The sequence below is a fragment of the Pelodiscus sinensis genome, chromosome 9 (assembly GCF_052426305.1).
Source record: "Pelodiscus sinensis isolate ZL-2025 chromosome 9, ASM5242630v1, whole genome shotgun sequence".
In the NCBI taxonomy this organism is placed as follows: Eukaryota; Metazoa; Chordata; order Testudines; family Trionychidae; genus Pelodiscus; species Pelodiscus sinensis.
The window spans coordinates 11119203-11142506 of record NC_143060.1 but is presented as its reverse complement, the minus strand read 5'-3'; the positions used below and the strand labels follow the sequence as shown (position 1 = coordinate 11142506).

General features: G+C 43.6%; 1 protein-coding gene across 2 annotated transcripts in view; it reads left to right on the top strand.

Moving 5' to 3' along the window:
• The window catches only part of RAB3B (RAB3B, member RAS oncogene family), a 161430-nt gene that overhangs the window by 27654 nt on the left and 110472 nt on the right, over positions 1-23304 (top strand). For both annotated transcript variants that reach the window (XM_075935966.2, XM_075935967.2), the window contains one exon: positions 3370-3597. In XM_075935966.2, coding sequence (XP_075792081.1) covers positions 3370-3597 — 228 coding nt within the window. The remainder of the gene's footprint in view (positions 1-3369; positions 3598-23304) is intronic.

The following is a 23304-nucleotide window of genomic DNA, read 5'->3' as shown; positions in this document are numbered from 1 at the left end:
CCCTTTGGCCCCCCCCTCCTGATGCTGCTGCGTTTTCTATCTTTTTTGATGGGGAGGGTGGAGTCCGCTCCCCCAATTGGCCTGGGGGTAGAGGAAGCATGGGAAGTCTTCTCATACCACCAGGGGTGCATGGTGCCTAGAGGGAACTGCCAGCGGTTGAAAATAGCTGGTGGTTCTCTCTAGGTGCTGGAGTCTCCTGGCGGGGAAGGGGGGGGGGCAAAGATTTCTTGTGCTCCCTCACTCCCTAGGCCAGTCTGGGTTTGTGGGTAGGGAAGCACTTGAAGTCTCCTGGCCCTCTCCCTCCATCCAAAGCCCCGCCCCTTCCACCCAAGGCCCTGCCCTTCTGGGGTGGTCTGCAACCACTTCTGAAATTCCTGAAGTGGCCCCCCTTAAAACTATTGCCCACCCCTGCCCTACTCCCTCCCTGGGTGGGTCTCACTCACAAGGGAAATTTGTGCTCTGTTCTATGTGCTTGGGAATACAGTGGAGAGAGTGAGTTTCTAGTATGAGTGGGGAGTTGTGTGTGTAAATCCATTCAATCTGTGACCTCTAAACCTGCAAACAAGGAGAGGGATATTAGACAAGACAGCTGTGTTGACTCAGACTGTCTCATGTTGTATAAGAACCACTGAACAGTTGTTGACTGCTAGTCACTGTTGACCCATTCTAGAGCACTGGTTCAAAGCTAGCAATGAAATGTTCCATGTATTTGTGACAGGCAACTACTTCAAGACTACTTGCTTGTCTTCTCAGTGACAAATGTAATCTCTGAGGCAGGCCTGCACAACATGCGGCCTGCGGGGGCTCACTGTGCGGCCCGGGACAACAACAGGCGGCGCGACCCCATCTGATCCGCTGGCCGGGCGGAGGAGCAGAGCACCACCGGGGAGGGGGAAGTGCAGCAATTCTTGCTGCCGGGCTGCCTGCATGTAGCTCCGGCGCAAGGAGGCTGGGCATGAGCCAGAGGGTGGGACGGTAGCAGACGCCAGGACACTGGTGTGACGTGGCGTCGTGACTTTACGGCTGGTGACCGCCGGATTCAAAGAGGCTCCGTTAGCCCCGCAAACTGGAAGGCAGAAGCCAGATAGGGAGGGGAAGGGGCTTGTGCTGAGGGGGGAGGAACAGGTCAGGAGAAAGGGGAAGGCACCAAGGGGCAGGGTGCAGGAGAGACAAATGCCAGGGGGCCAAGTGGAGACAATGAGGAAAAGGGCAGGAGGGGAGGTGTCAGTGGGAGGGGAGACGGGGTGATACTGGGAGAGGAGAGGGTAATTGTATTGGGAGTCATATGTTGTGCAGGTCTGACTTACTTTATTAAGAATTTTTAAATTATCCTCCACCCCAAAACCTACCCTTGTGGCCCGCGGCTGTTTTCTTTGGAGTTATATGGCTCTCGCCGCTTTCTGAGTTGTGCAGGCCTGCTCTAAGGGTACGTGAACACAGCAGTGTTGTTTCGGAATAACTGCTGTTATTTCGAAATAGCATATTCTGCATCTACACTACAAGCAGTTATTTTGACATAATGTCAAGCTGGAGGACTTCTTACTCTGACTCCTGTAACGTTCATTTTATGAGGAGTAGGGGAAGTCGGAGGAAGAGTGCTCCTTCTCGGACTTCCTGCTGTGTAGATAGTGCCAAAAGCCAAAGTAAGCTATTTCAACTTAAGCTACGCCATTGATGTAGCTCAAGTTGTTTAGCTTATATCAGCTTTAGCCCTGCTGTGTAGATGTGCCCTAAATGAATGAAATGTACCCCTATCTGGATACAAACAGAGACATAACTTTTTTAAATTCAAGAGGTGGTGGCTCTAATGGTTACTGACAGTCATTTTAATGAGTATTTTTGCACCATGTCCGCTTTTGATAAAATGAGACATTTCTGTTTCAAATCCAGTGTTTCCATTATTGATACACTCCTCAAATTTGTGGAGAGGCTAAAGTTAGATTTATGGAGAGGCCAAATCCCCCAGTCTACACCTATGAACAGCAATGGAAGACTAACAGAAACCTCCTTTCTGACTGTGCTGCCATAGTCCCCTTCTCTGGTCAGAGCAGCCCCTGCCTTATCCAGTGTTGCTGCTGCTGCTTTACTCCCAGGAGACATGAAGAGCTCTGTGTAAGCTCTAAAGCTTGTTGCTTTCACCAGTTGAAGTTGGTGCAGTATAAGATATTAGCTCCCCCACCTTGTGTCTTTTCCTGTCTTGTGAGTTAAAGCAGTGAGCTGTGGTTGCCTGATGAGTTCCAGCTACCTTAACTTCTCAGATAACCTTTTTCTGCATGCTCACTAAATCCTACTAGGGCCAGGGGGAGGGTTAAGTCTGACTCTTCTCAGTTGGCTCACAAGGCCCAGTATTGTCTGGAAACCCACAGAGGTAGTATAACCTGTCATAATACCACCCACAGTTCTTCTGAGCCATTCTATTCCCCACAGATGCCATTTATATTATCTGCTTTCAAAATTATAATTAACAGGTGGATTTAGTGAGACTTAAAAAAATATTTACCGGAAAATCTCTAAAAGAACCTGTCTAGTGAAGCCAGCACAGCTAGCGTAGTTTAGTATTTAGGAGGTGGTTGTTTTCTCTAGTAGCGGTTACTGAAACTATTTCTGTTCACTTACCCACCATGGCTGCCTCAGTGAATTGCCTTAGCTGTAATGGAGACTTCAGTTCTCTTCTGTAGCATAGCAGCTTACAGAAGTACTCAGGGTATGTCTACCCTGTACAGCTTTTAGTGACAGGGCTGTGTCAACATAGCCATGTTGCTAAAAATCAAGCAGCGTAAACACTGTTGGCACTTTTGCAAAAAAAAAACCCCTACAAACCTAGAAAAAAAACCACCCCCCATGAGCACTTGTGCTGACAAAGTACAGTTTACAGCTTTTTTGGGAGGTGAGGGGGTATTTAAGCACCTGTGAATGACAAAAGCTGTGTCACCCAATTGCCAGTGTAGACAAAGCAACATTAATTTGAGTACAAAATGCTGTTTCTCTGTTAATATTTGAAAAGCCCCAGATCACCAATTTATCATCTTGTAGATGAATCCAGATCTGTGCATCACATTTATAGCCTGGGTTTGAAAACTACACATGCTCTCAGTGGTGTTATGCATAAAAAGACTAAGCAATTGTTTATGGGAGGTGCGCTTCCCTCTCAATATTTCTGATTAAGGCCCCCAGCAGTGGGCTAGTACCACCTCTGTGCGCACTGGTATGTGATGGGAGCTAAAAACTATGTCCCACATAGATGATTTCAAAGTGTATCCCCCCTTTCTTTAACTGCTTCAGAAAGAAGGGTTACAAGCTCAATATGAGGTGCTGAGATAAGGACCATTAACTACTTACATTTGCTTTGTGTCATTGTCATTTTCTTAGATGGCTTCAGTAACAGATGCAAGATACAGACACAATGATGCTTCAGACCAAAATTTCGATTACATGTTCAAACTCCTGATCATTGGCAACAGCAGTGTGGGCAAAACGTCCTTTCTCTTTCAATATGTGGATGACACGTTCACACCATCTTTTGTTAGCACAGTCGGCATTGACTTCAAAGTGAAAACTGTTTACAGGAATGACAAGCGGGTGAAACTGCAGATCTGGGTAAGTGCTGGTGCTTTGTAAATATTTTATTTAAACCTGGGCAAAGATGTCCCAGGAAAAATAATCATAAATGCTAAGACCAAGTTATTTGAAGCATTTGACTTTTTGAAAGTAAATCCTGGAGTATTCTAGTTAATCATTGTATCTTTTCCTCACACTTGGAGACTCTAAATCTGATCAGCTCATATCCACCAAATATGTTTGCATCTTGGTGCAAAATTGCATTGCTGAGGAGAAACAGGTGAGTTCACCACAGCTTCTGAGGGTCCTTACACACACAACTATAGGGAGTGACGGTGTGTGACATGGTATACCAGACTGAGGCCCCCTGCTGGAAGCCTCTGGTCCTGTTACTAGAGCTCATGGAGATGGTGCAAGTCATATATTCTGTGACTTAGATTTCTGCAGCGGCTGGTGTAGCTGGTCACAGGGACCACCTGAGTGATCAAATACCCCAGAAAATTAGCATCCAAACTGAATTGGAAACTGGTGCTCTGGCTTCTATGTGGATGCTTTGTAATTCTTCAAAACTTAGAATTCCCTTGCAAAACACTCCTGTTTGTAGTAAACATATGACTAAGATATCAAACAGGGAGAGATCAGGCCAGCTGTGTGAACTTCTCTCAAGAGCTAGCTGCAGTAGCTTAAAATTGCTCTCTGTACAGCTTTGTCTCCAAACTAATTAAATAGACACCGGATATGAGGTTGGTTGAAACAATGTATTATCATTTGCCAGACATTTGTAGCCAATAGAAAAATGGAAGATGAGCAACATTTTAATTAATCCATAGGCAATGGATTCATAACTAATCCTTTAGTTTCTCAATTAAAATATATCACTGTACAAAGTACAGCATTCTGAACTTGTGTGTCTTGATTTCAGAGTGGGCATCTAATAGGAGGATTTTTTTTTAACTAAAGCATTTTCCTTAGATATCAAATTAATTATATTTACTTATGTCTCTAGGTGCAAGGTACAACAGATTTAATAGCAACACAATATTTGCCTTGTTGCTGGATTCTGGTGACAAAATAAAACTGTGATATATGGGTTGGCACAGATCTAGCAATGAAATTACTTGATTTAGTGTTTGGGTTATGAGGATATTTCAGAGTCTAAAACCATTACCAAATTAAACATATTTCCCCTGTGGTGTTTGACTTTATTACAGGACTTCATGTCCTGTTAATGAAGTTTGTAAAAGGAAGGCAAACTCATTAAAGTTATAGAGGGGTAGCCGTGTTGGTCTGTAACTGGAAAAACTTAAACAACTAATGGTCTAGCAGCACCTTAAAGACTAATAGAAGGTATCATGAATTTTCATGAGCACATGAAGTGGGCACAACTCACTTCAGATGATTATCAAGAACATTCCTAATACAATTTTGATTTAGTCAAAAGCTTTGAATAAAGATGGTTTGAAGTCTTCTGGAAAAGCCATAAATGTGAAAAGTGTGTATTATGTTGATATTTCAGAGACAAGTCAATTAAAATAGCAGGATTTGTAATAATATAGTATCAACAACATTTCCTTTTAAAAGGCTATTTTAAAATGCAGAATTGAATACTTAACAGTTCCACGGCAATGTACTTTTTAATATCCCTTTCACAGAACCATAATAAGTCAGAACCGAGAGTTTTACCAAAGATTTTAAGTTGATTCCTTTAAAAAACCGCTTAATATTTCAACCTATTTGGAGCTCACTTACTCTTGTCAAACCTGATTGTAAACTTCAAACTAAGTCAGAGGAGTGAAGAGCTTCCGTGGGCCCCCAAGCAACTTGTGGGGGGGGACCAGCCCACCATTCTGGAAGGGGCAGGGCCTCAGTTGAAAAGAGTGGGGCTGGGCATCAGCGTCAGAACTGTAGTGCTGTTCTTCCCTCCCTCCCCCCCATCCTCAGAGCCACATGTAGCGGTGGTGGCAGCTGGGAGCCCTGGGCCTCTTCGAATTGCCAGGGCAACTGCCCCCTTTTCCTCCCTGCTGGCCCTGTGGGTGGGCCGGAAGTAAATACTGTAGTGATGACTAGTAAGAGACCAAAATCTGAGCCCTTACTTGGTTCATAATGCAACTAAATGTTTGTAGGTGAATGAAAGGAATTGTTTGCTTATAAATTGTTGCTGTCTAGGATTAGGATTGCCAGGTGTCTGGTATTGGCCTGGACAGTCCGGTATTTGAGGCTTCTGTCTGGTTTTTAAAAAAAAAAAGAAGGAAAAAAAAATGTCTGGGTTTGTTTGGTTTTTTTCGGCCAAAAGGCCGTTAGGGACATCTGGTGGGGATGAAGGGAGGATTTAAAGGTACTGTGACTTGTGCATGTGTACGCGCGTGTGCGGTGTGGGGGGGTGTGGCTTTTTTTTGCTCAACCAATTTGTTCCTGTCATGTTGGATATTTTTTGTGAAACTATCTGGCAACCCTACCCAGGATTAACTTTACTACTTTTCTTTTTAACAGGTGACTTACAGAGCCTACATTAGGCTCTATTCTCTGTAAAAACTTATTTGTTGCCACTCCCTATTTATTTCAGTGGGGCCATATGCAGAGAAAGATACTTCTCCATGTGAATGAAGATTAGCAGGGTTATGCTTCTCTTTATATTAGTGCATGAAAAATTGAACAGTGAGTGAAACTGACTCTAAATTCAAAAGAAATTTGACTATTAGTTGTGAAGCGTGAAAAGTAAACCGCTTACAGCTTGAAAAATAATGGGAAAATTCTTTGTTTTGATAATGAAAAGAGTATTAGGAACAAAAGAATAAGACCTCTTATTTTGAAATTTGTGGGACTTGACTCTCCAATGCCTTGAAAGTTGTTTCCATCTTTGTAAAGTGAGTGCAAAACATGAGATGAAAGGCAGAGGAGACTCAGGCCCTAAGACTTTTTACCCTGACAGTGTCTTTTTATAACAATGGATGAAACTTGTCCCTGTGCAGAGTCAGCACAAAGCCCAGACATAATTTAAATCCTATTTTGAGGGCTTACGTGGGACTTAAATGGTATCTAGCTCTTGTGCTGGCCTTCCGCATGGGAATGAATTACATCCTAAATGTGTTAACAGTGAAAATAGTCCTTGACTGATGCTGGGCATCAACACTGTTCTACCATTTAACTTGAAAGAGCACATTCATTATACAAATGTGTCTACTCCAGCAGCTCTTCACAGGGGCAGGTGAACTGGGTTAGAACTAATAGCTACTTTGTAAGGCTTTGTTAGTTCAAACAACACAGTGGCTTAAATCAACTGAGCCCTGCGGAAACAAGAGGGTTTTGTCCCTTGTGCAGCAGTTTCAGTAGAGGATTATGGATCTGATGTTGGCTAGTATAGACAACTGCCAGACATGTGGCATTCTGGATTAAATGAAACCTCACTGGCAACTTAACTGTTATACTTTGTGGCTTTCCAGACAAGGTCATGCTAACTTAAAAAAAAATTATGGCCTCTGAACCTTAATAGCAATTCTTACTTGATCCATCTTAATACTGTAGAAAATAATTTTGTAAGGAGGCAATTATTTAAAGAATCCCTTGAGTTTCCTTTGAGCATTCTATATATCAAACTTAATGGAGCAACTTTGTTGGGGACCTATAATGTTCTCTGCTCTACGGTGTTTTTGCAATTCGGCAGTTATGAAGCCTTGCCAGACTGGAATTGTAGTGGCACTCACGTGGCTATGTATAAAAACTTTAGTTGTAATCATGCAGGACGTGAAGGAGGAAGAAATCCAGTTGTAGTGGGTGATTAAATCAGAATTGTTATCCAAGAACCTAAGAATATTTTGGGGCTGACAGGGTTTGCCTTTTGTTTACATTGATCAAAACAATGTTGTATCTTTGGTAGGAAGCTCAGATGAGCAGTAGTTGCTTTGTTTTTTCTTTCATGTTTTCAAAGATGAGAATTGCACACTTTTTCTGAGAGCCATTCTCAGCTTGCCATTCTCAGCTTGCCAGTCTGACAATTGTAACCTGACTGTGTTTTAGCATTAAAATGTCTAGTGGAAATTGATCTGTATGCAAGATGCAGATCTTATTTCTCTGTGTGTTTGTTTTAGGATGTTCACGATTTATACACCAAGATTTAATAATTAGGTATAAATGTAATGATGATAGGAGGGTCCAAATTGATCCTTAAAACAGGATTCCCCATTACTGTTCCAGTTTGTCAGGAGTTTAATAAAAACTCCTGTTTAAAAAGATTTGAGATCTATGAATAGTGTTTTTTACCTCTTGGGTTGAGAATAGGAGAAAGCCTTTTACCAAAAACATGAATACTTTTAAAGCCACAAGTGCTTTGTAAAACTTCCGTTAATGGAGTACAAATAGTATATTTTGCCTTGAGAGGAAATAAGAAATGTAATAACCAAATTTGTTTAAAAAAAATCCTTTCTGAGTACTTTGTATGCAGTGCATTGTAAGTTTTACTCATTTAGCATGTTGTGCTTTGTGAAGGTGGCTTTGTACAAAGGGTTGATTAAATTGCTTTAAATTAATTTTCCAGAATTAAATTGAATTGGTGGAGGATAATAAACCATTTTGCGTGTTAGGATTTCTCTGTAAACACAGTTCATAAAAGCTGGTTACAGTGTGTTCGTTTATACCACTGGCATTTAAAAAACCCTCTTGTAGAAAGAATATCCTCAATTGAATATTCCAAAAAAGCTCATTTATAGCATGGTGGTATGTGTGTTTCAGGATTGCCTGTCTCTTGACAAACAGTTCTGTATTCCCAGAGATGCTAATTACCGATCAGAAAGGAAAGCCATTCTATTTGGGGTTATGGTGTTTTCTCATTACTTAAAAAATAAATCATTGGGGTAACTTTCTACATTCTTAACGAGCATATACAGCTACTACTTGGTACTGTGTCCAGGTTGCCTAGCAGCCAGAAAAAGGCGAATTATAGATCCAGAGCGATGTGGAGTAAATGAATGGAAATGATTTTGATTTTAGGAGGGGATGGTGCAAGAATGGTTTTGTTTTATTCTTTACCTCTGACAGAACTCAAGAGCAATACTACGTCAAAGATAAATATAAAAAGCCTCATTCGCTCACTGGCCAAAATCCAGAGTAATTCCACTAACTTCAGTAGTCTTAATCTTCTGTACAATTACCTCAGGATAACTGAGGGGTTTTTCCAGGCAAGCTGAGCCAGCAAACACATGGCACACACAACTACACAGGGTTTGAGTCCGGGTTCTTCACAGCAATTGCATTAAATCTCTTCCATTTTAGCTAAAAGAGTAACTGGCGGTAGAAGTAGGTTTATACTCTTCTGTGGATGAGCCCTTTAGAGGGGGAAAGCACAACACACACTTTGCCAGGTGGTTAGACAACTACTTGTGAGACAGCAGTGAAATGCCAGGTTTCAAGATTCCAATTTCTTATTACCCTTCACATGTTTATGTAGCTCATGTTACTGTGATATCTGACCGCTCCACTGGCTTTTTTGCATGTTTGTGTCCACTTAACAAAGGCAGGTAAGTGTTATTTGTATTTCTCAATAGTCTTTCTGTGCCTCAGTTCTCTAAGGCCAGGCAAGCTGATAGATTTGCTGGGTCCCTGGGCAAGGTGTGGGGAGGCTGGCTCTGTGCTCGGAGAAGGGGTGGGGCCTCAGGTGGCTGGCCACGGGCAGCCAGCCTTCAGCGCTGTCTGGAGCGTGCTGCCCGGGAGCTGGCAACACACCCTGTGGGGCTCAAATGGTGATTGAAAAGGCCCGGAGTTCTGGCTGCTGCTGACACAGTAGCAGGCAGCAGCCAGGAGTTCCAGCCCCTATGAATCGCTGGTCGGGGGACAGTTACCCCGTTGCTCCACCCTGTCGGTGGGCCTGTCTAAGGCCCAGATTCTCAAGTGCAGTTAGGACCCTAATTCACAATGAAATTGTCTTCCATGCATTTCCTTCTTTTCATCTTCATCAGCATGATTACAGAATGAGCAGTGCTTAGCTGTATCTTACCTCTGCTTTTCTGGAGCAATGATCCATGTAAACTGGGGATTTGAAGATCTTAGCTGGGATTCTCTGGTTTGTGAAGACCAATTTGTACTAAATAGCAGCCTTAAAGCAGCCAGGGAAGGCCTATGGAGAATTTACCCCAGTGAGCATAAAGCTGGTGGAAGCTTCTCTAACATGTCTTGTGGCATCTGTCTTCCCCACCTTGGGAACGGGGGAGGCAGGCATGCTAAGATGGTATATGCAGGGACAGGAGAGCAAGGGAAGTGGAGGGGTAGAGCTCACCCATTTTCCCCACTGGCATAAGATCCTTGAGTGACTGTATGCCTGTGATCATAGTTCCTGCTGAGGTGTGCACCTGTGCAGCCGGGCACAAAAAATTCTTCTCTGCCCATCTCCTCTGGAAAGCTGCACAGCAGCACTCGCATGGCACGTGGCTACTCCAGAGGGCAGGGCTGGCTGAGATGGTGTGGTGAAGGAGCTGCTGGGGCGGCGAGGCAGAACCTGCCGCATGGCGGGGGGAGGTGTCTTGCTCTGGTGGCCAGGGCTGCCACATGGCAGGGGGGCCTGGCTTCTGTTCTGGCAGCTGGGGTTGGGAGCTGGAACTTTCACATGGCATGTGTGTGTGCTCCAGTGGCTGGGGACGGGACATGCCGCATGGCCAGGGGGTGTGGTTTGGGATCTGCTCTAGTGGCTGGGAACGGGGCATGCTGCATGGCAGGGGGTTTCAGCTCCAGTGGCTGGGAATGTGTGTAGGTGGGTTAATAAATTGGGTGGCACATATCCAAACCTGCACACATGACCTCAATATTGGTGCACAAGCCAATACTCTCTCCGCTCATGGTTGGGAAATCTTAGAGGGAACACTGCTCATGATGTAAGTTAAGGCTGCTTCTGTGCACTGAAAGTGCTCAGCCTTGATCAGGAAACTCAAACCAGTTCCCTGGGGCTGCTGCTCAGACATATTGTGAGAATTGGGTGTAGCTAGTAATGCAGCAGCTGTGCTTGAGTGTAGGGGAGAACTGGATTTTAAGACCATTCAGCTGAGGTAAAACTGTAGCACAGAGCTAGCTCACTAATATGCACTGCTTCCATCCTACACAAGCCCTTGGGTTGGGTGCCTGAGCTGATAATGATCCTTTGGTTTAATGGCACTTACATTGCATTTAGTATGTGCTAGCACAAGAACAGGTGAATATCACTCAAAGTACACACATTGAAAAATCAGGCTTTTTTTTTTTTCCTTCTGACTTCTCGCATGATCATCTTAGGCCGTGGTGTCCAACCACTTCTGAAGCTATAGCAAACTAGCCACGATATTCTGAAAATGTAAATAATTTTGTGAGGCTCTTTGAACATCCCAATTCTTATCTTTTAATGTCAACAGAACACTCCAATGTTGGTTTTAATCAACAAATCACATTTTGCAGAAATTCAATCAATGGGACACTTGACAATTTTGTTCCACTGCTAAATCTCTGAAATCAGGCACAAACTTTTCACTGATAGTACACCTCAACTCAGTTGCCATATTTTCATCCAATAACCTTGACTGATACTTTTACTTATTATTTATTTAAACTATTTTTACCCCACCTTTCTACTTAAAATATTTGAGGCGGCTTACAACATTTTTTAAATGCAATACAAATATATATAAAATTTAAAAATAGAGATCTGAGGGACATATAACCTGCTAAAAACATCTCGAGGGGGAACGTGAGCACACACTCAAACACCAATAAAAGCATGAGTAAACAGGGCATACCTGATGTATGTCATGACAGAAAATGACACTTCACAAAGCCATGTTGAACCAAACATGGGAAAAAGTTTGGCAACTGCAGTTTTAAAAATAGCAAACTGATTCTGTCACAAGTACATCCCACATTGTCAAAACCAATTCATTTTTTGACTGATTGGGCTGGCTTTGAAGTATGAGCATATCTTCAAACAAATGTTTGTCCAGGCTAAGCAAATTGCTAATTCTCAAGACCTTGTCAATGTCAAACTGAAATGGGTTTTTCAATAAGCAAAATGGCAACATGAAGCTTTCAAAATCTGAAAAACACTGGCTGAATTTCATTGCCGGATTTTCAACCCATCTCACATAATGCTCACAATCAAGGTCATCTCACTCAAATCCATGATCTCCAGCAATTTTCTGCAAGTTTGGGAAGTAGGTGAATTCTCTTGCCTTCATTTGAACGATGAATAGCTGTAGCTTAGATGTGCACTCCCGAATGTGCTGGGCCATATCACAAATCAGCTTTCCCTTTCCCTGAAGTTATAGATTGAATTCATTCAAATGACAGGTGATATCAGTCAGAACCACGAATCAAATTGCCACTGCTTATCTTCAGTAGCAGAAAAATTGTCCAGCTTTCCTTTCTCGACAAGAAAGTCTCTGATTGGAATAAGCAGTGCAAGGATCCGCTTGAGCACCTTTCCATAACTCAGCCATTACACATGGGCAAAACAGATTATTTCAGAATGCTCAGATTTGATTTTCTTTCAAAAATTCCACAAATTGGCAATGGTTCAGAGCACTGCTGTGAATAAAATCCATTATTTTGATCACTGTATCCATCAAGTATTTGGGTAAGTCTACACAGCAGTGTTATTTTGGAATAACTGGCGTTATTCCAAAATTACAAAATATGTGTGTACCTAATGTCAAGATGGAGGACTTCTTATTCTGACTCCTGTAACCATCATTTCATGAGTAAGGGAAATCAAAGGAAGAGTCCTTTGACTTCCTGCTGTGTATTTCAACTTAAGTTACGCAATTGATGTAGCTCAGTTTGCGTAACTTATTTCAGTTTTAGTCTTGCTGTGTGGCCGTGCTCCAAGTCAAGCGCATGTAGATGTACCCTTTCAGGGTATCCGTTGTGAACATCTGAGCACATAGATTTTTCTTGATGCAAAATACAGTGGCAGGAAAGCAATTTGCTGTTCATTTAATTAGACTGCAGGTGCTCTTTCAGAAGAGACAAATCCAGACACTTTCCCATCATAGCTGGTGCACTATCAGTTCTAACAAGCCAATTTTGCTAAAGCCAACTTGAAATCATTTGAGACACTTTTGAAAGCACTGAATATGTCATATGCACAGGTACAATTTCTCAACCCACATACTGGTAGCAGTTCTTCATGAATCTGGAAGTCTTGTTACAAAATAAACCCACACCAGTCCTGATTTTATAGACCTCTGTCCTATCCCCTGTATATGTTTTAATCTTTCTTCATATGGCACCCGTTCCAAACTGCTAATCACTTTTGCTGCTCTCTTCTGACCCTTTTCCAATGCCCAGTTAGCAAAAGTGCCCTATCTTGGGAGACAACAATCTTGCAGCTCGCTGAGAGAAGCAGGGCTACTCGCTACCCTAGATTGCCCATCGCTATTGTAGGTAACCTACCTCTCTGCAGAGCGGGCAGTGGTAGAATTCTTCCACCAACCTAGCACTGAGACTGGTGGTTAGGTCAGCTTAACTGCCTCTCTCTCGGGAGTGTGGATTTTTCATACCCCTAAGAGGCATAGGTAGAACGATGTAATTTTCTGGGTGTATGTCAACCTGGGAACTATTTTTAACTCTTCACTGACATGAGCTAGCAAGGATGGTGAGTTGTATGGGCCCATAGTGCCCAGGATCAAAAAATATTCTGGGCCTGCGGTCCCGGCTCCATCAAAGTTTGGGAACTGGTCTCTTCTTGGGCCCCACCTGCCACTCCTGGGCAATTTGAAAGGGCTTGGAGGGGGGGCCCTGCTGCCACCAGTTGCAGCACAAGGGGGTTAATGCAGCTTCTTGCTTGCTCTCACTCTGCACGCAGCTGCTGGCACATTCTTGCAGCCATGGGTGGGAGGGAGTATATGTGCGCACAGGCTACCCCCCACCCTGAGTGTCCCAGTGGCCTATTGGAGCCGAGTGGACAGTGTCCATGGGCAGCATCACATGGCTACCTTCTGCCTAGGACATGCTATCTGAGGGGGGTGCGGCTCACTTACAGGAGACTCCCTAGGTAAGCGCTGCATCCTTACACCCTTCCCTCTTTCACACCCAATCCTACCCCCAAAATCTCTCTCAAAGCCTTCAAACTTCCTGCACCAGTCCAGAGCCTCCCTTCAGCACCCAAAATTTGTTCCAGTCTGCATCCCAGACCCCCTCTCCCATCCAGATTCTTTTCTAGAGCCTTAGGCAGGTGAGGGGAAAGGGACTTGTACCCATTCTGGGCATCACCAAAAATTCTGCAAACCCGCTGCCTCTGTTAGCTAGGTTAGGTCTACACCAGCGTTTCTCAACCAGTGGTACGAGTACCCTTAGGGGTATTCAAGAGAAGTCTGGTTGGTACATCAACAACTGAAATTTGGAGAGAACTGAATTTTTGTTAAGTTTTACAGAGCTTTATTATTTTTGTACTTTTTACACCCAAAAATTTCATTGCCCACCTGGCTATAATTAAGTTGTTTAAATAAATCATATAATACTAGGAATAGAAGGGACCTCGAGAGGTCATTGAGTCCAGTATCCTGCCCTCATGGCAGGACCAAGTACTGTCTAGACCATCCCTGATAGACATTTATCTAACCTACTCTTAAATGTCTCCAGAAATGGATTCCACAACCTCCCTGGGAAATTTATTCCAGTGTTTGACTATCCTGACAGTTAGGAACTTTTTCCTAATGTCCAACCTAAACCTCCCTTGCTGCAGTTTAAGCCCATTGCTTCTTGCTCTATCCTCAGAGGCCAAGATGAACAAGTTTTCTCCTTCCTCCTTATGACACCCCTTCAGATGCCTGAAAACTGCTATCATGTCCCCCTCAATCTTCTCTTTTCTAAACTAAACAAACCCAATTCTTTCAGCCTTCCTTCATAGGTCATGTTCTCTAGACCTTTAATCATTCTTGTTGCTCTTCTCTGGACCCTCTCCAATTTCTCCATCTTTCTTGAAATGTGGTGCCCAGAACTGGACACAATACTCCAACTGAGGCCTAACCAGTACAGAATAGAGTATCTTGCTCACAACTTCTCGTGTCTCGCTCACAACACACCTGTCAATGCTTCCCAGCATCATGTTTGCTTTTTTTGCAACAGCATCACACTGACTCATATTCAGCTTGTGGTCCACTATGACTCCCAGATCCCTTTCTGCCATACTCCTTCCTAGACAGTCACTTCCCATTCTGTATGTGTGAAACTGATTGTTCCTTCCTAAGTGGAGCACGTTGCATCTGTCTTTATTAAACTTCATCCTGTTTACCTCAGACCATTTCTACAATTTGTCCAGATCATTTTGAATTATGACCCTATTCTCCAAAGGAGTTGCAACCCCTCCTAGCCTGGTATCATCTACAAACTTAATAAGCGTATTTTCTATGCCAATATCTAAATCGTTGATGAAGATATTGAACAGAACTTGTTCCAAAAACAGACCCCTGCGGAAACCCACTTGTTCCATTTTCTACCATTGCAAATGTGTTGCAAAGGTAGAAAAAAAATGTTATCTGAAAACTGTAGGTTCCGGGGGTACTTATAATTTTTTGGGGGGAGAAAGGAGTATTTAAAAAAAAAAAAAAAAAAAAGGTTGAGGAACACTGGTCTACACTCTAAAGTTAAGTTGACCCATCTACATTGCTGGGGTGTGATCATTCCACACTCCTGAACAAACAAAGATGAGCCACCCTTACCTCCACTGTAGACAAAGAAGCTATGTCCCATGGACCAAATCTAGCCCCTGGCTTGCCTTGACCAGGTTCATGCGGCTCAGGGCTTCCTCGCCTCGCACAACAGGGTGAGCCAACACTGGTGCTCGAGCCCCATGGCGAGTTTCTGAGCCTTGGCATCCCCCTGCCTGGTTGGAGCATGAGCATTGATTTCCCCACTGTGGAGGGAAGTAGCAGGGACCCAGTACTAAAGCCCCTGTATTGCTGACTCTGCTTGGCAGAGAAGGAAGCAGCTCTGTGCACTGCCATTTCTCCCTCCCCACCAGCTGGGGGATGGCAGTGCAAGGAAGTGCTCTCCGGCAGGCTCCACCCCATCAATCCCATTGGCCAGGAATCACAGCCAATGAGAGTGATGGGGGCAGTGCCTGCTCTCTTCCACACCTTCCTCCACCCACAGCCTGCTTCTGCTCCTTGCATCCTAGTCCTCTCCTGCCAGACCCCACATTCCCACTCCCAGCTTGCTATCTGGCAACCCTCAACCCCTCATTTTTGGCCCCACCCCAAAGCCTGGGGGCTCTTTGCAAAATGTACTAGTCCCAGGCCTCTAGAAGAGTTAATCCAGCCTTGCGGGGAACCCTGGTGCACTGAATTGCATGAGTGAGGTATCTTTTTTTTTTTTTTTTTTTTCCCTGCTTCTCAGATGGGGGCCAGGGCAGCAAGTTTTTTTTTTTTCTCGTGTGTGATCCTCGATTGATTTTTTTTTTTCCTCCCCCCTATGGATCAGTGGCCTCTGACTCAAAAGAGGTTCCCCACCCCTTAATGCAGTGAGTAGCTAAGCTGAAGTCCTGCAGCTGCACAGCTGTGCTGCTGTAGCATTTCAAGTGTAGAACTACCCCCTAGATTTTAAATTGGGCATCACATTAGAAGGTAAAAGGGGCTTGATATTCAGGTGGATAAAGGATATTTAGATTCCAACATGATTTCAGGAAGCAGCCAAACAGATTCCGAAGATTCTAGAAAGTGTGTGGTTTATTCTATTAGCAGAAGTTTTCCTAATGCTAAACTGGCTACACTACTAGTGTGTATTAATAGCTTTGAATGAAAGAGAGATGTTCTCCAGCATTCATGCACAGCTGTGAATAAGGTGAAAAGTAATGTCATTCTGTTCTTGTGGAAAGGATGGTGGCAAACTGAAATCTGACAACCACTAATTAAGCTGAATAGCTGTTTCCGTTTTTAAAAAAAGGAATCAAGCTGCACTTGCCCGGAAGGCAAATATGTAATATTTTAAAAAGCTATTTGCATTAGTTGTCACTTGAATGACAATATTACTATGCAACACACCTGATGGGGAGGAGACTCCAAGAAGTAATGCTGATAGTGAAGTTCTTTTTTCTTTTTAAAGAGATAAAAATAGAATGTCATAGTGCTTAATATAATTGTAAATTGTAATATTTTAATGTTAATTATACACTTCTGCAAGAAGATAATTATGCATTTTAGATGAGTCAACTGTTCCCACTGCTTTGAGTTCCCAATATATTTGATAAATTCTTTAGAAAAGCCTATTCTAGATTAAAACAGGAGCAAAGACCCACCCCCAGCCAAGAATCACCCAAAGTCTGACACCCCAAAAGTCTCTGCCCTGGGTCAATGTCCCGGGTCAGTGCCACCCCAGGGTTCAAAAGTTCACTGGCAGGGTTTTACCATCCCAACCTGGATGGAATGGAGGGGGCGGGGGTTGATGCACCTTACGTGGTCTGCCGATGGCTCCGCCTCTCCGTAGGATTCTGCTGCTGCTATTACTGCGAGTCACTCCGCCACACTCCCCCTGCTGTCCCGTGAGCTGCTCCAGCCATCCCACGAACTGCCCTGCTCTGCCAGCCGTCTCGGTCCACGCCTCTGGCCGCCAGCTGGTTGTTCCTGCAGCTGCTCCACTGGCTGCCTGCTGCGGCTCCTACTGCCTGGTTGTCCCCACCAGCTGCTCTTCTGGCTGCCTGTGCCTGCTGGTCATTCCTGCAAACTGCTCTGCTAGCCGTCCCGCAAACTGCTCTGCTTGTAGCTCAGCAGTATAGCGTCAGGCTCCTCTCAGCACACAGCGATTGCAGCTCTTCAGCAAGTTCAGCTTATAGTAGAGGAGCCTCAGTGCTAGTGCACCATTGGCCCACAGTGAAATCAACTCAGCAGTTTGCAACTAGACTCTTAATGGAATCCAAATTAGCTCTGATATTCCAGTGGAAAGAGAAGGAGGTACAATTGGTGTTTTTAGGCCCTCAGACTGGTTCCCACCACTAGGTACAAATACCTGTCCCTAGCCTCTCTCAGCTTGACTGGGTTTGGAACCCATGTCCCTTGTCTATCAAGTGCTACTTAGTTTATGGCGAATCCCTCTGTCATAAAACAGTTCCACTATTCCACTGTCCTTGATTCACATAATCAGGGTAACACTTTATCTCCCCTGCCTCAATAATAGAGAGACTGGGGATCCCACAGTGGCCAAAGTGACCATTTGGGCTGCTGTGAGCACATACTAGGTAGGGTGGGTGTGCCTATGCAAACGAGATCAGCCCCTGAAGTCTTTTTGCACCACTTGCCACAATTCACCACCGGATGACAGGGTAAAGCGTATCCTGACCCTGCTTACACTTAAAAAACAACAAATTGTATGGTAGCACTTTAAAGACGAAGTGCTACCATACTATTTGTTGTTTTTTAAGTTTACCCTGTACAGGCTATCTTGGCTACCCCTCTAAAGCTTTTGAACATACTAGGTAGAATTGTTTTTCTTCAAAACACACCACGCATTTAAGTTAATGCAACTCCACAGCACTCCTGTGAAATAGTTAGATAACGTTATTTACATTTTACAGAGGAGGAAAGTGGAGAGGAAGAGAAGTTAAATGTCCAAGAGGAAGTTAGTGGCAGAGCCAGGTTTGATTTTATTCTTGCTCTGCATTTTGATTATTTATGTAGCATTACTGTCATTCATAACCTATGTAGTGTATTGGGTAGTGACAGTGGATGCAGAAGAGTTATCTGTAAGGTGCCACAGGACTCCTCATTGCTTTTATTAACAGTTTGTAAGTACCTAGTCTAGTGGCTACTGGTAGGCTGCCTTGCAGAGAAAAGGATAGGATCTGGAGTGGAGTAGGCTGTTGACTAAGCTATGCCATTGCCCTGAGTGCTGCAACTGAGTGAATGATCAGACTACTGGTAACCACTCACTTTCTGTAAGTCTTTCTCAACCTGTTTCAATCACTCTGAAGCTTAAGGAGATTCCACAATGTCTACATCTGAAAAAGATCCTTCAGGGAAAGCTAACATTGGCTCAGCAGCTTAGCCCATGTAAACTGTAGGTGTTCTAGACGGGCCATTCTTAGGGAGGAGAAGCAGGTGGTCCCAGGCCCGCTGATGGGAGGAGGGGCAAAGGAGGCAGTTGCCCCAGGGTCTGATTTGGCAGTGGTGGTGGCCGAAATGCCGAGTTGCTTTGAATTGCCACCAGAGTGCCGCTCTTTACGGCTCTGAGAGCGGGAGGGGGGTGAGCAGTGTTCTGGGCTGCACAGAGGGTTAGCTACCTCCCTGCCTCTTCCGGGAGCATGGAGCTTCCCTCCCACACTTTGCCCCAGAGCCCGCAATGGGCCCAGCTGGGTGGTCCTGCACTGTTTTGCTCCTCGTTCAGGAAGTCACATTGGCATTCTCTGCACAGAGGTTTTTGGCTCATTGAACAATGACTACGGAGTGCCTGGTATGGAATAGAGGGGGAAGAAATCACTTTAATTTTTATATTAAACTAATGTTTAAATCAAATTTCACATTACACAAGTTTAGAAGAAAGGCACTGCACATCTGGGGTCATGCTTGGATTATCAAAATTAAGTCTTGGAGAGTCATAAAATACATGCAGTACATAAACACCATTAACCCAGATGTAGGTGTGAGAGATTTTAGGTAGTAGGGAATAAGTGTTTAGGTACATCACCCATAGGAAGTTTTACAGAGTTAGTCATGGTAACCGGATATGTACATGGGGATTGTCCGTCAGTATCTGGGATAGGCTGTCTATAGGAAGATACGGTCTGTCAAGAAAGAATTTTGGTGACTTGCTTGACTGTGTCCCTATTTGGTGGTCCTGCTCATCCAGTACAAAACCTGAGTATGCAGAGTACAAGAAGTGTTTTCCCTTATAACTGACTCCTTTCTTTGGTGTTGTTAAATCAAACCTGTAACTTAAAACTCCTGAGAACTGTGACCCAATTTTTTATAGTGTTTTTAACACTATCAACCGAAACAGAGCTCAAAATATAGCTTCCTAAGCTGTCTATGTTGACGTTTGCACTGGGATGTTATATGTGCAGTCTATGAAATTCCTTTCTAGTCACAGCCAGGTAAGGGCAGTATGTTATGCAGACCTGACTCTTTCACCTTCCAAACAAGCCCCAAACAAACCCCATCTTTTTAACCACTGATACATCAGTGGTGGGAGCAGGGATAGCAGAATTTCTTCCTCTGGCGTGAATGGTGGTTCCAGTCCAAAAAGGTTCCAGTCCTTGTTCACTTCATCCCCAGGACTCCTAATCCCAAACATTAAAAAACTCACACAATCAGCTGGTTTACGTATCATGAGACTTACGAAAAAATAATTGAGGGTTTTTTTTTTTTCCGGTTCACATTTACAATCTTTTCTCTGCAATCAGAAATAGAAATGTACTAATTTTAAATTAGTTGAAATTTTCACATCTTGAAATGACTATAGGAGCTGGACCTTAAAAGAGCCCCTTTTAATTATCAAAAGAGTCATGATAAAATTGTGTGAGGCGTTGTTGCCAATTCTCCCATTAAACCCTTCTAAGTAAATAGCATAGTTTTCTCTCTCTCTCTCTCTCTCTCTCCTCGTATTCCTGCTGCAAATATAAAGTAGAAAAATGTTAGAATTGGAAAGTAGCTTTGTATAGCTTTTCAATAGGTGAAAATGTGTATCTGTGGGTCTGGGGTCAATCTGTAGAAGTACTTCTGTTTACCCTTAATATTGACATTCATTCACAAACATTGATTAGTTAATATTTGTTCAATACTTTAAGAAATACTAAGTCTTCTATAAGTAAAGATGGGCTGAGATGCTGATATCTGGATCTGAAAAGTTATAGACTGGGTTCTGGAGGATGCCTTGAGATCGATTCAGGGCTATTGGTGGGATTACTGTTGACCAAAATTGGCAGAATATAAAATCAGCTAATCATGTAATATCTCTGCCAGTTTTGTTTGATCTCATAAGATTTAGACTGCATCCAAATAGGAAGTGGAAAACAATCCCCTTCAATTTAGAGCCAAAACAACAGAGACTAGTTGGGATCTAGGGAATTAAACCCAAAGCCCTTCAAAATTCAGAGGGATTCAGATTTGAGATTCCAGCTTTTCCCTATCTTGGTGTGTAAGTTCTTAGTTTTGTCATTATTCACACATTTCTTTAATAAAAACAGATATACTTTCTATATTTTTGTAATTGTTCCAAACTAGAAGATTTACTGGTGTTGCTTGGATGCTTCAGGGCAGGGTGCTGGAATGTGGGGGGTACAGGAGCTGGCAGCAATTCTCCAGGATTGGCTGTGACAGGGCCCACACTAGCTGGGCAGTGGGTGGGAAGCAACATATGCTGCCCCCTGCTGGCCCAATGAGGTTACAGCTGTCTCCATCTCTGGCCCCTTACTGCCTCCCTGTGGTCATTACACAGTTTAACTGTCCCTGTTAGCAACCCCCTTCCTTGAAAACAATCACATTCCTGGCACAACCAAACCCTGGCCTTGCTTGAAGTTCAGATAAGAGGAAGCTGCATACTGAATTGGATGGTCCTTGCTCTTATCATTTAGGATGAGTTCTTGAACAAATGGATGGATAAACTTGCTTGTTTGCTCGCTCACAGACAAACTATCAAATATTGTAGAGGAATGTGTTTTTTGAGAAACAGAATAATCTTATGTTTAACTTTAAACTTATGTATAAAGCTATTGTAAAAAGTGTCTTCTTTATATTAAAAGATATTTTAAAAAAGTTGTCATAAGTGATTACATGTACAAGGCATGCATTTTTGCAGATTTTCAGGAAGAAAAATGTGTACATGTTTTTGCATCAGCTATGCAATTGTCCTATTTTAAATAGGTATCTGCTTATGTGCTGTTGTACTGAACAACTAAGCTTACTGAGTAGGGCACTTTTTTCACAGTTAAGCAGTTGGCATGTAAGATTTATTTCTGTTTATACTTAATCATCTCAGTACCTTAGCTCTCATAATAAGTCTCATGCTTTGGGCTACATTCAACTGTAATGTAAGTGCCATTGACTGTACTGAAGTTGTTCCTGTTTAAACCAAGCTGTATTTAACCTTATTACAGCTACAACATCTCTTGCCTTGCTATTTTGACTATTTCTTTGTATGATGAATATTAATAAAATATATTTGCTCTTTCTTTCTTGGTTCACTTCAGTAAAATAACTCTTGTAAAATTATTCCAATATCCCAGCTACGGCTGTGACACAGGGGAGAACCAGAACACAGAGTCCAATTCGTGATTTTGTTGCATAAGGGCCAATTGACTAAAACTACAGACTTGTTCTAGTGAAGATGATAGAAGACTAGGGTTGAAAGATCTCAGGAGATCATTTTGTCCAACTCTCTGCTTGCAGCAGGTCCAACCCCAACTAAATCATTCTAGCCAAGGCTTTGTCAAGGTGGGCCTTAAAAACCAATAAGGACAGAGATGCCACCACCTCCTTAGGCAACCCATTCCAGTACTTCCTCCTCCTCCTCCTCGTGAAACAGTTTTAGTTAATATCCAATCTACACCTCCCACACTACAACCCGAGACGATTGCTCCTTGTTTTCTCATCTGCTACCCCAGAGAACAATGTAGCTCCATCCCTTTTGGAACCCCCTTTCAGGTAGTTGAAGGCTGCTAACAAATCCCCCCTCACGCTTCTCTTCTGCAAACTAAATAAGCCCAGTTCTCTCAGTCTGACCTCATAAATCACGTACTCCAGCCCTCTAATCACTTTCATTGCCCTCTGCTAGACTCCCTCCAATTTTTCCACATCCTTTCTGTGGGGGTGGGGGGGCAGAACTGGACCCAGTATTACAGATATGGCCTTCCAGTGCAGAATAAAGAGGAATGATCTCTTCCCTTGGTCTGCTGGCAATGCTCCTATGAATGTGGCTCAATATGCCATTAGTCTCTGCAGCAACAAGGGGACACTGACTTCTATCCCTCTTCTCATCCATTGTAATCCTCAGGTTCTTCTCTGCGGAACTTGCACGTCGTCAGTCAGTCTCTAGCTTGTAACAATGCTTGGGATTCTTCCATCCTAAGTGCAGGACACTGCACTTGTCCTTGCTGAACCTCATCAGATTTATTTTGGCCCAAACCTCCAATTTGTCTAGGTCACTCTGGACCCTATCCATCGTATCTACCTCTTCTCCCTAGCTTAGTCATCCACAAACTTGCTTAGGACACAATCCATCCCATGGTTCAGATAATTAAGGAAGATGTTGAACAGAACTGGCCCCACGACCAACCCCTGGGGGTCTCCGTTTGACAGCAGCTGCCAACTAGACACTGAGCCACTGATCACTGTGTGGTGAGTTTGATGATTTAGCCAGCTTTGTATCTACATTATAGTGCATTCAAGCAAGCCATACTACTTTAACTTGCCAGCAAGAATACAGTGGGAGACTGTATCAGAATTTTCCTGAAGTCAAGGTATATCAGGCCCACCCTTTCCCCATATCCAAAGAGCCAATTATCTCATCATAGAAGGCAATTAGGTTGGTCTGTCATAATTTGTTCTTGGTGAATCCATGTCGAATATTTCTGATCGCCTTCCTCTCTTCCGGGTGCTTCAGAGTGGATTCCTTGAGGACCTGCTCCATGATGTTTGTGGAGACAGAGCTCAGGCTAGCAAGTCTGCTGTTCCCCAGACAGGGGTGATGAGTGGGGGAGCACATGAGGCCACACGCTCCCCCAGGGTGGGAGGGGCTAGCCAGCAATGGAACTAGTGGGCAGCAGGAGTCCACACCATACCACCACCAGTGGCAGCAGGGAAGGCACAGCAAGGT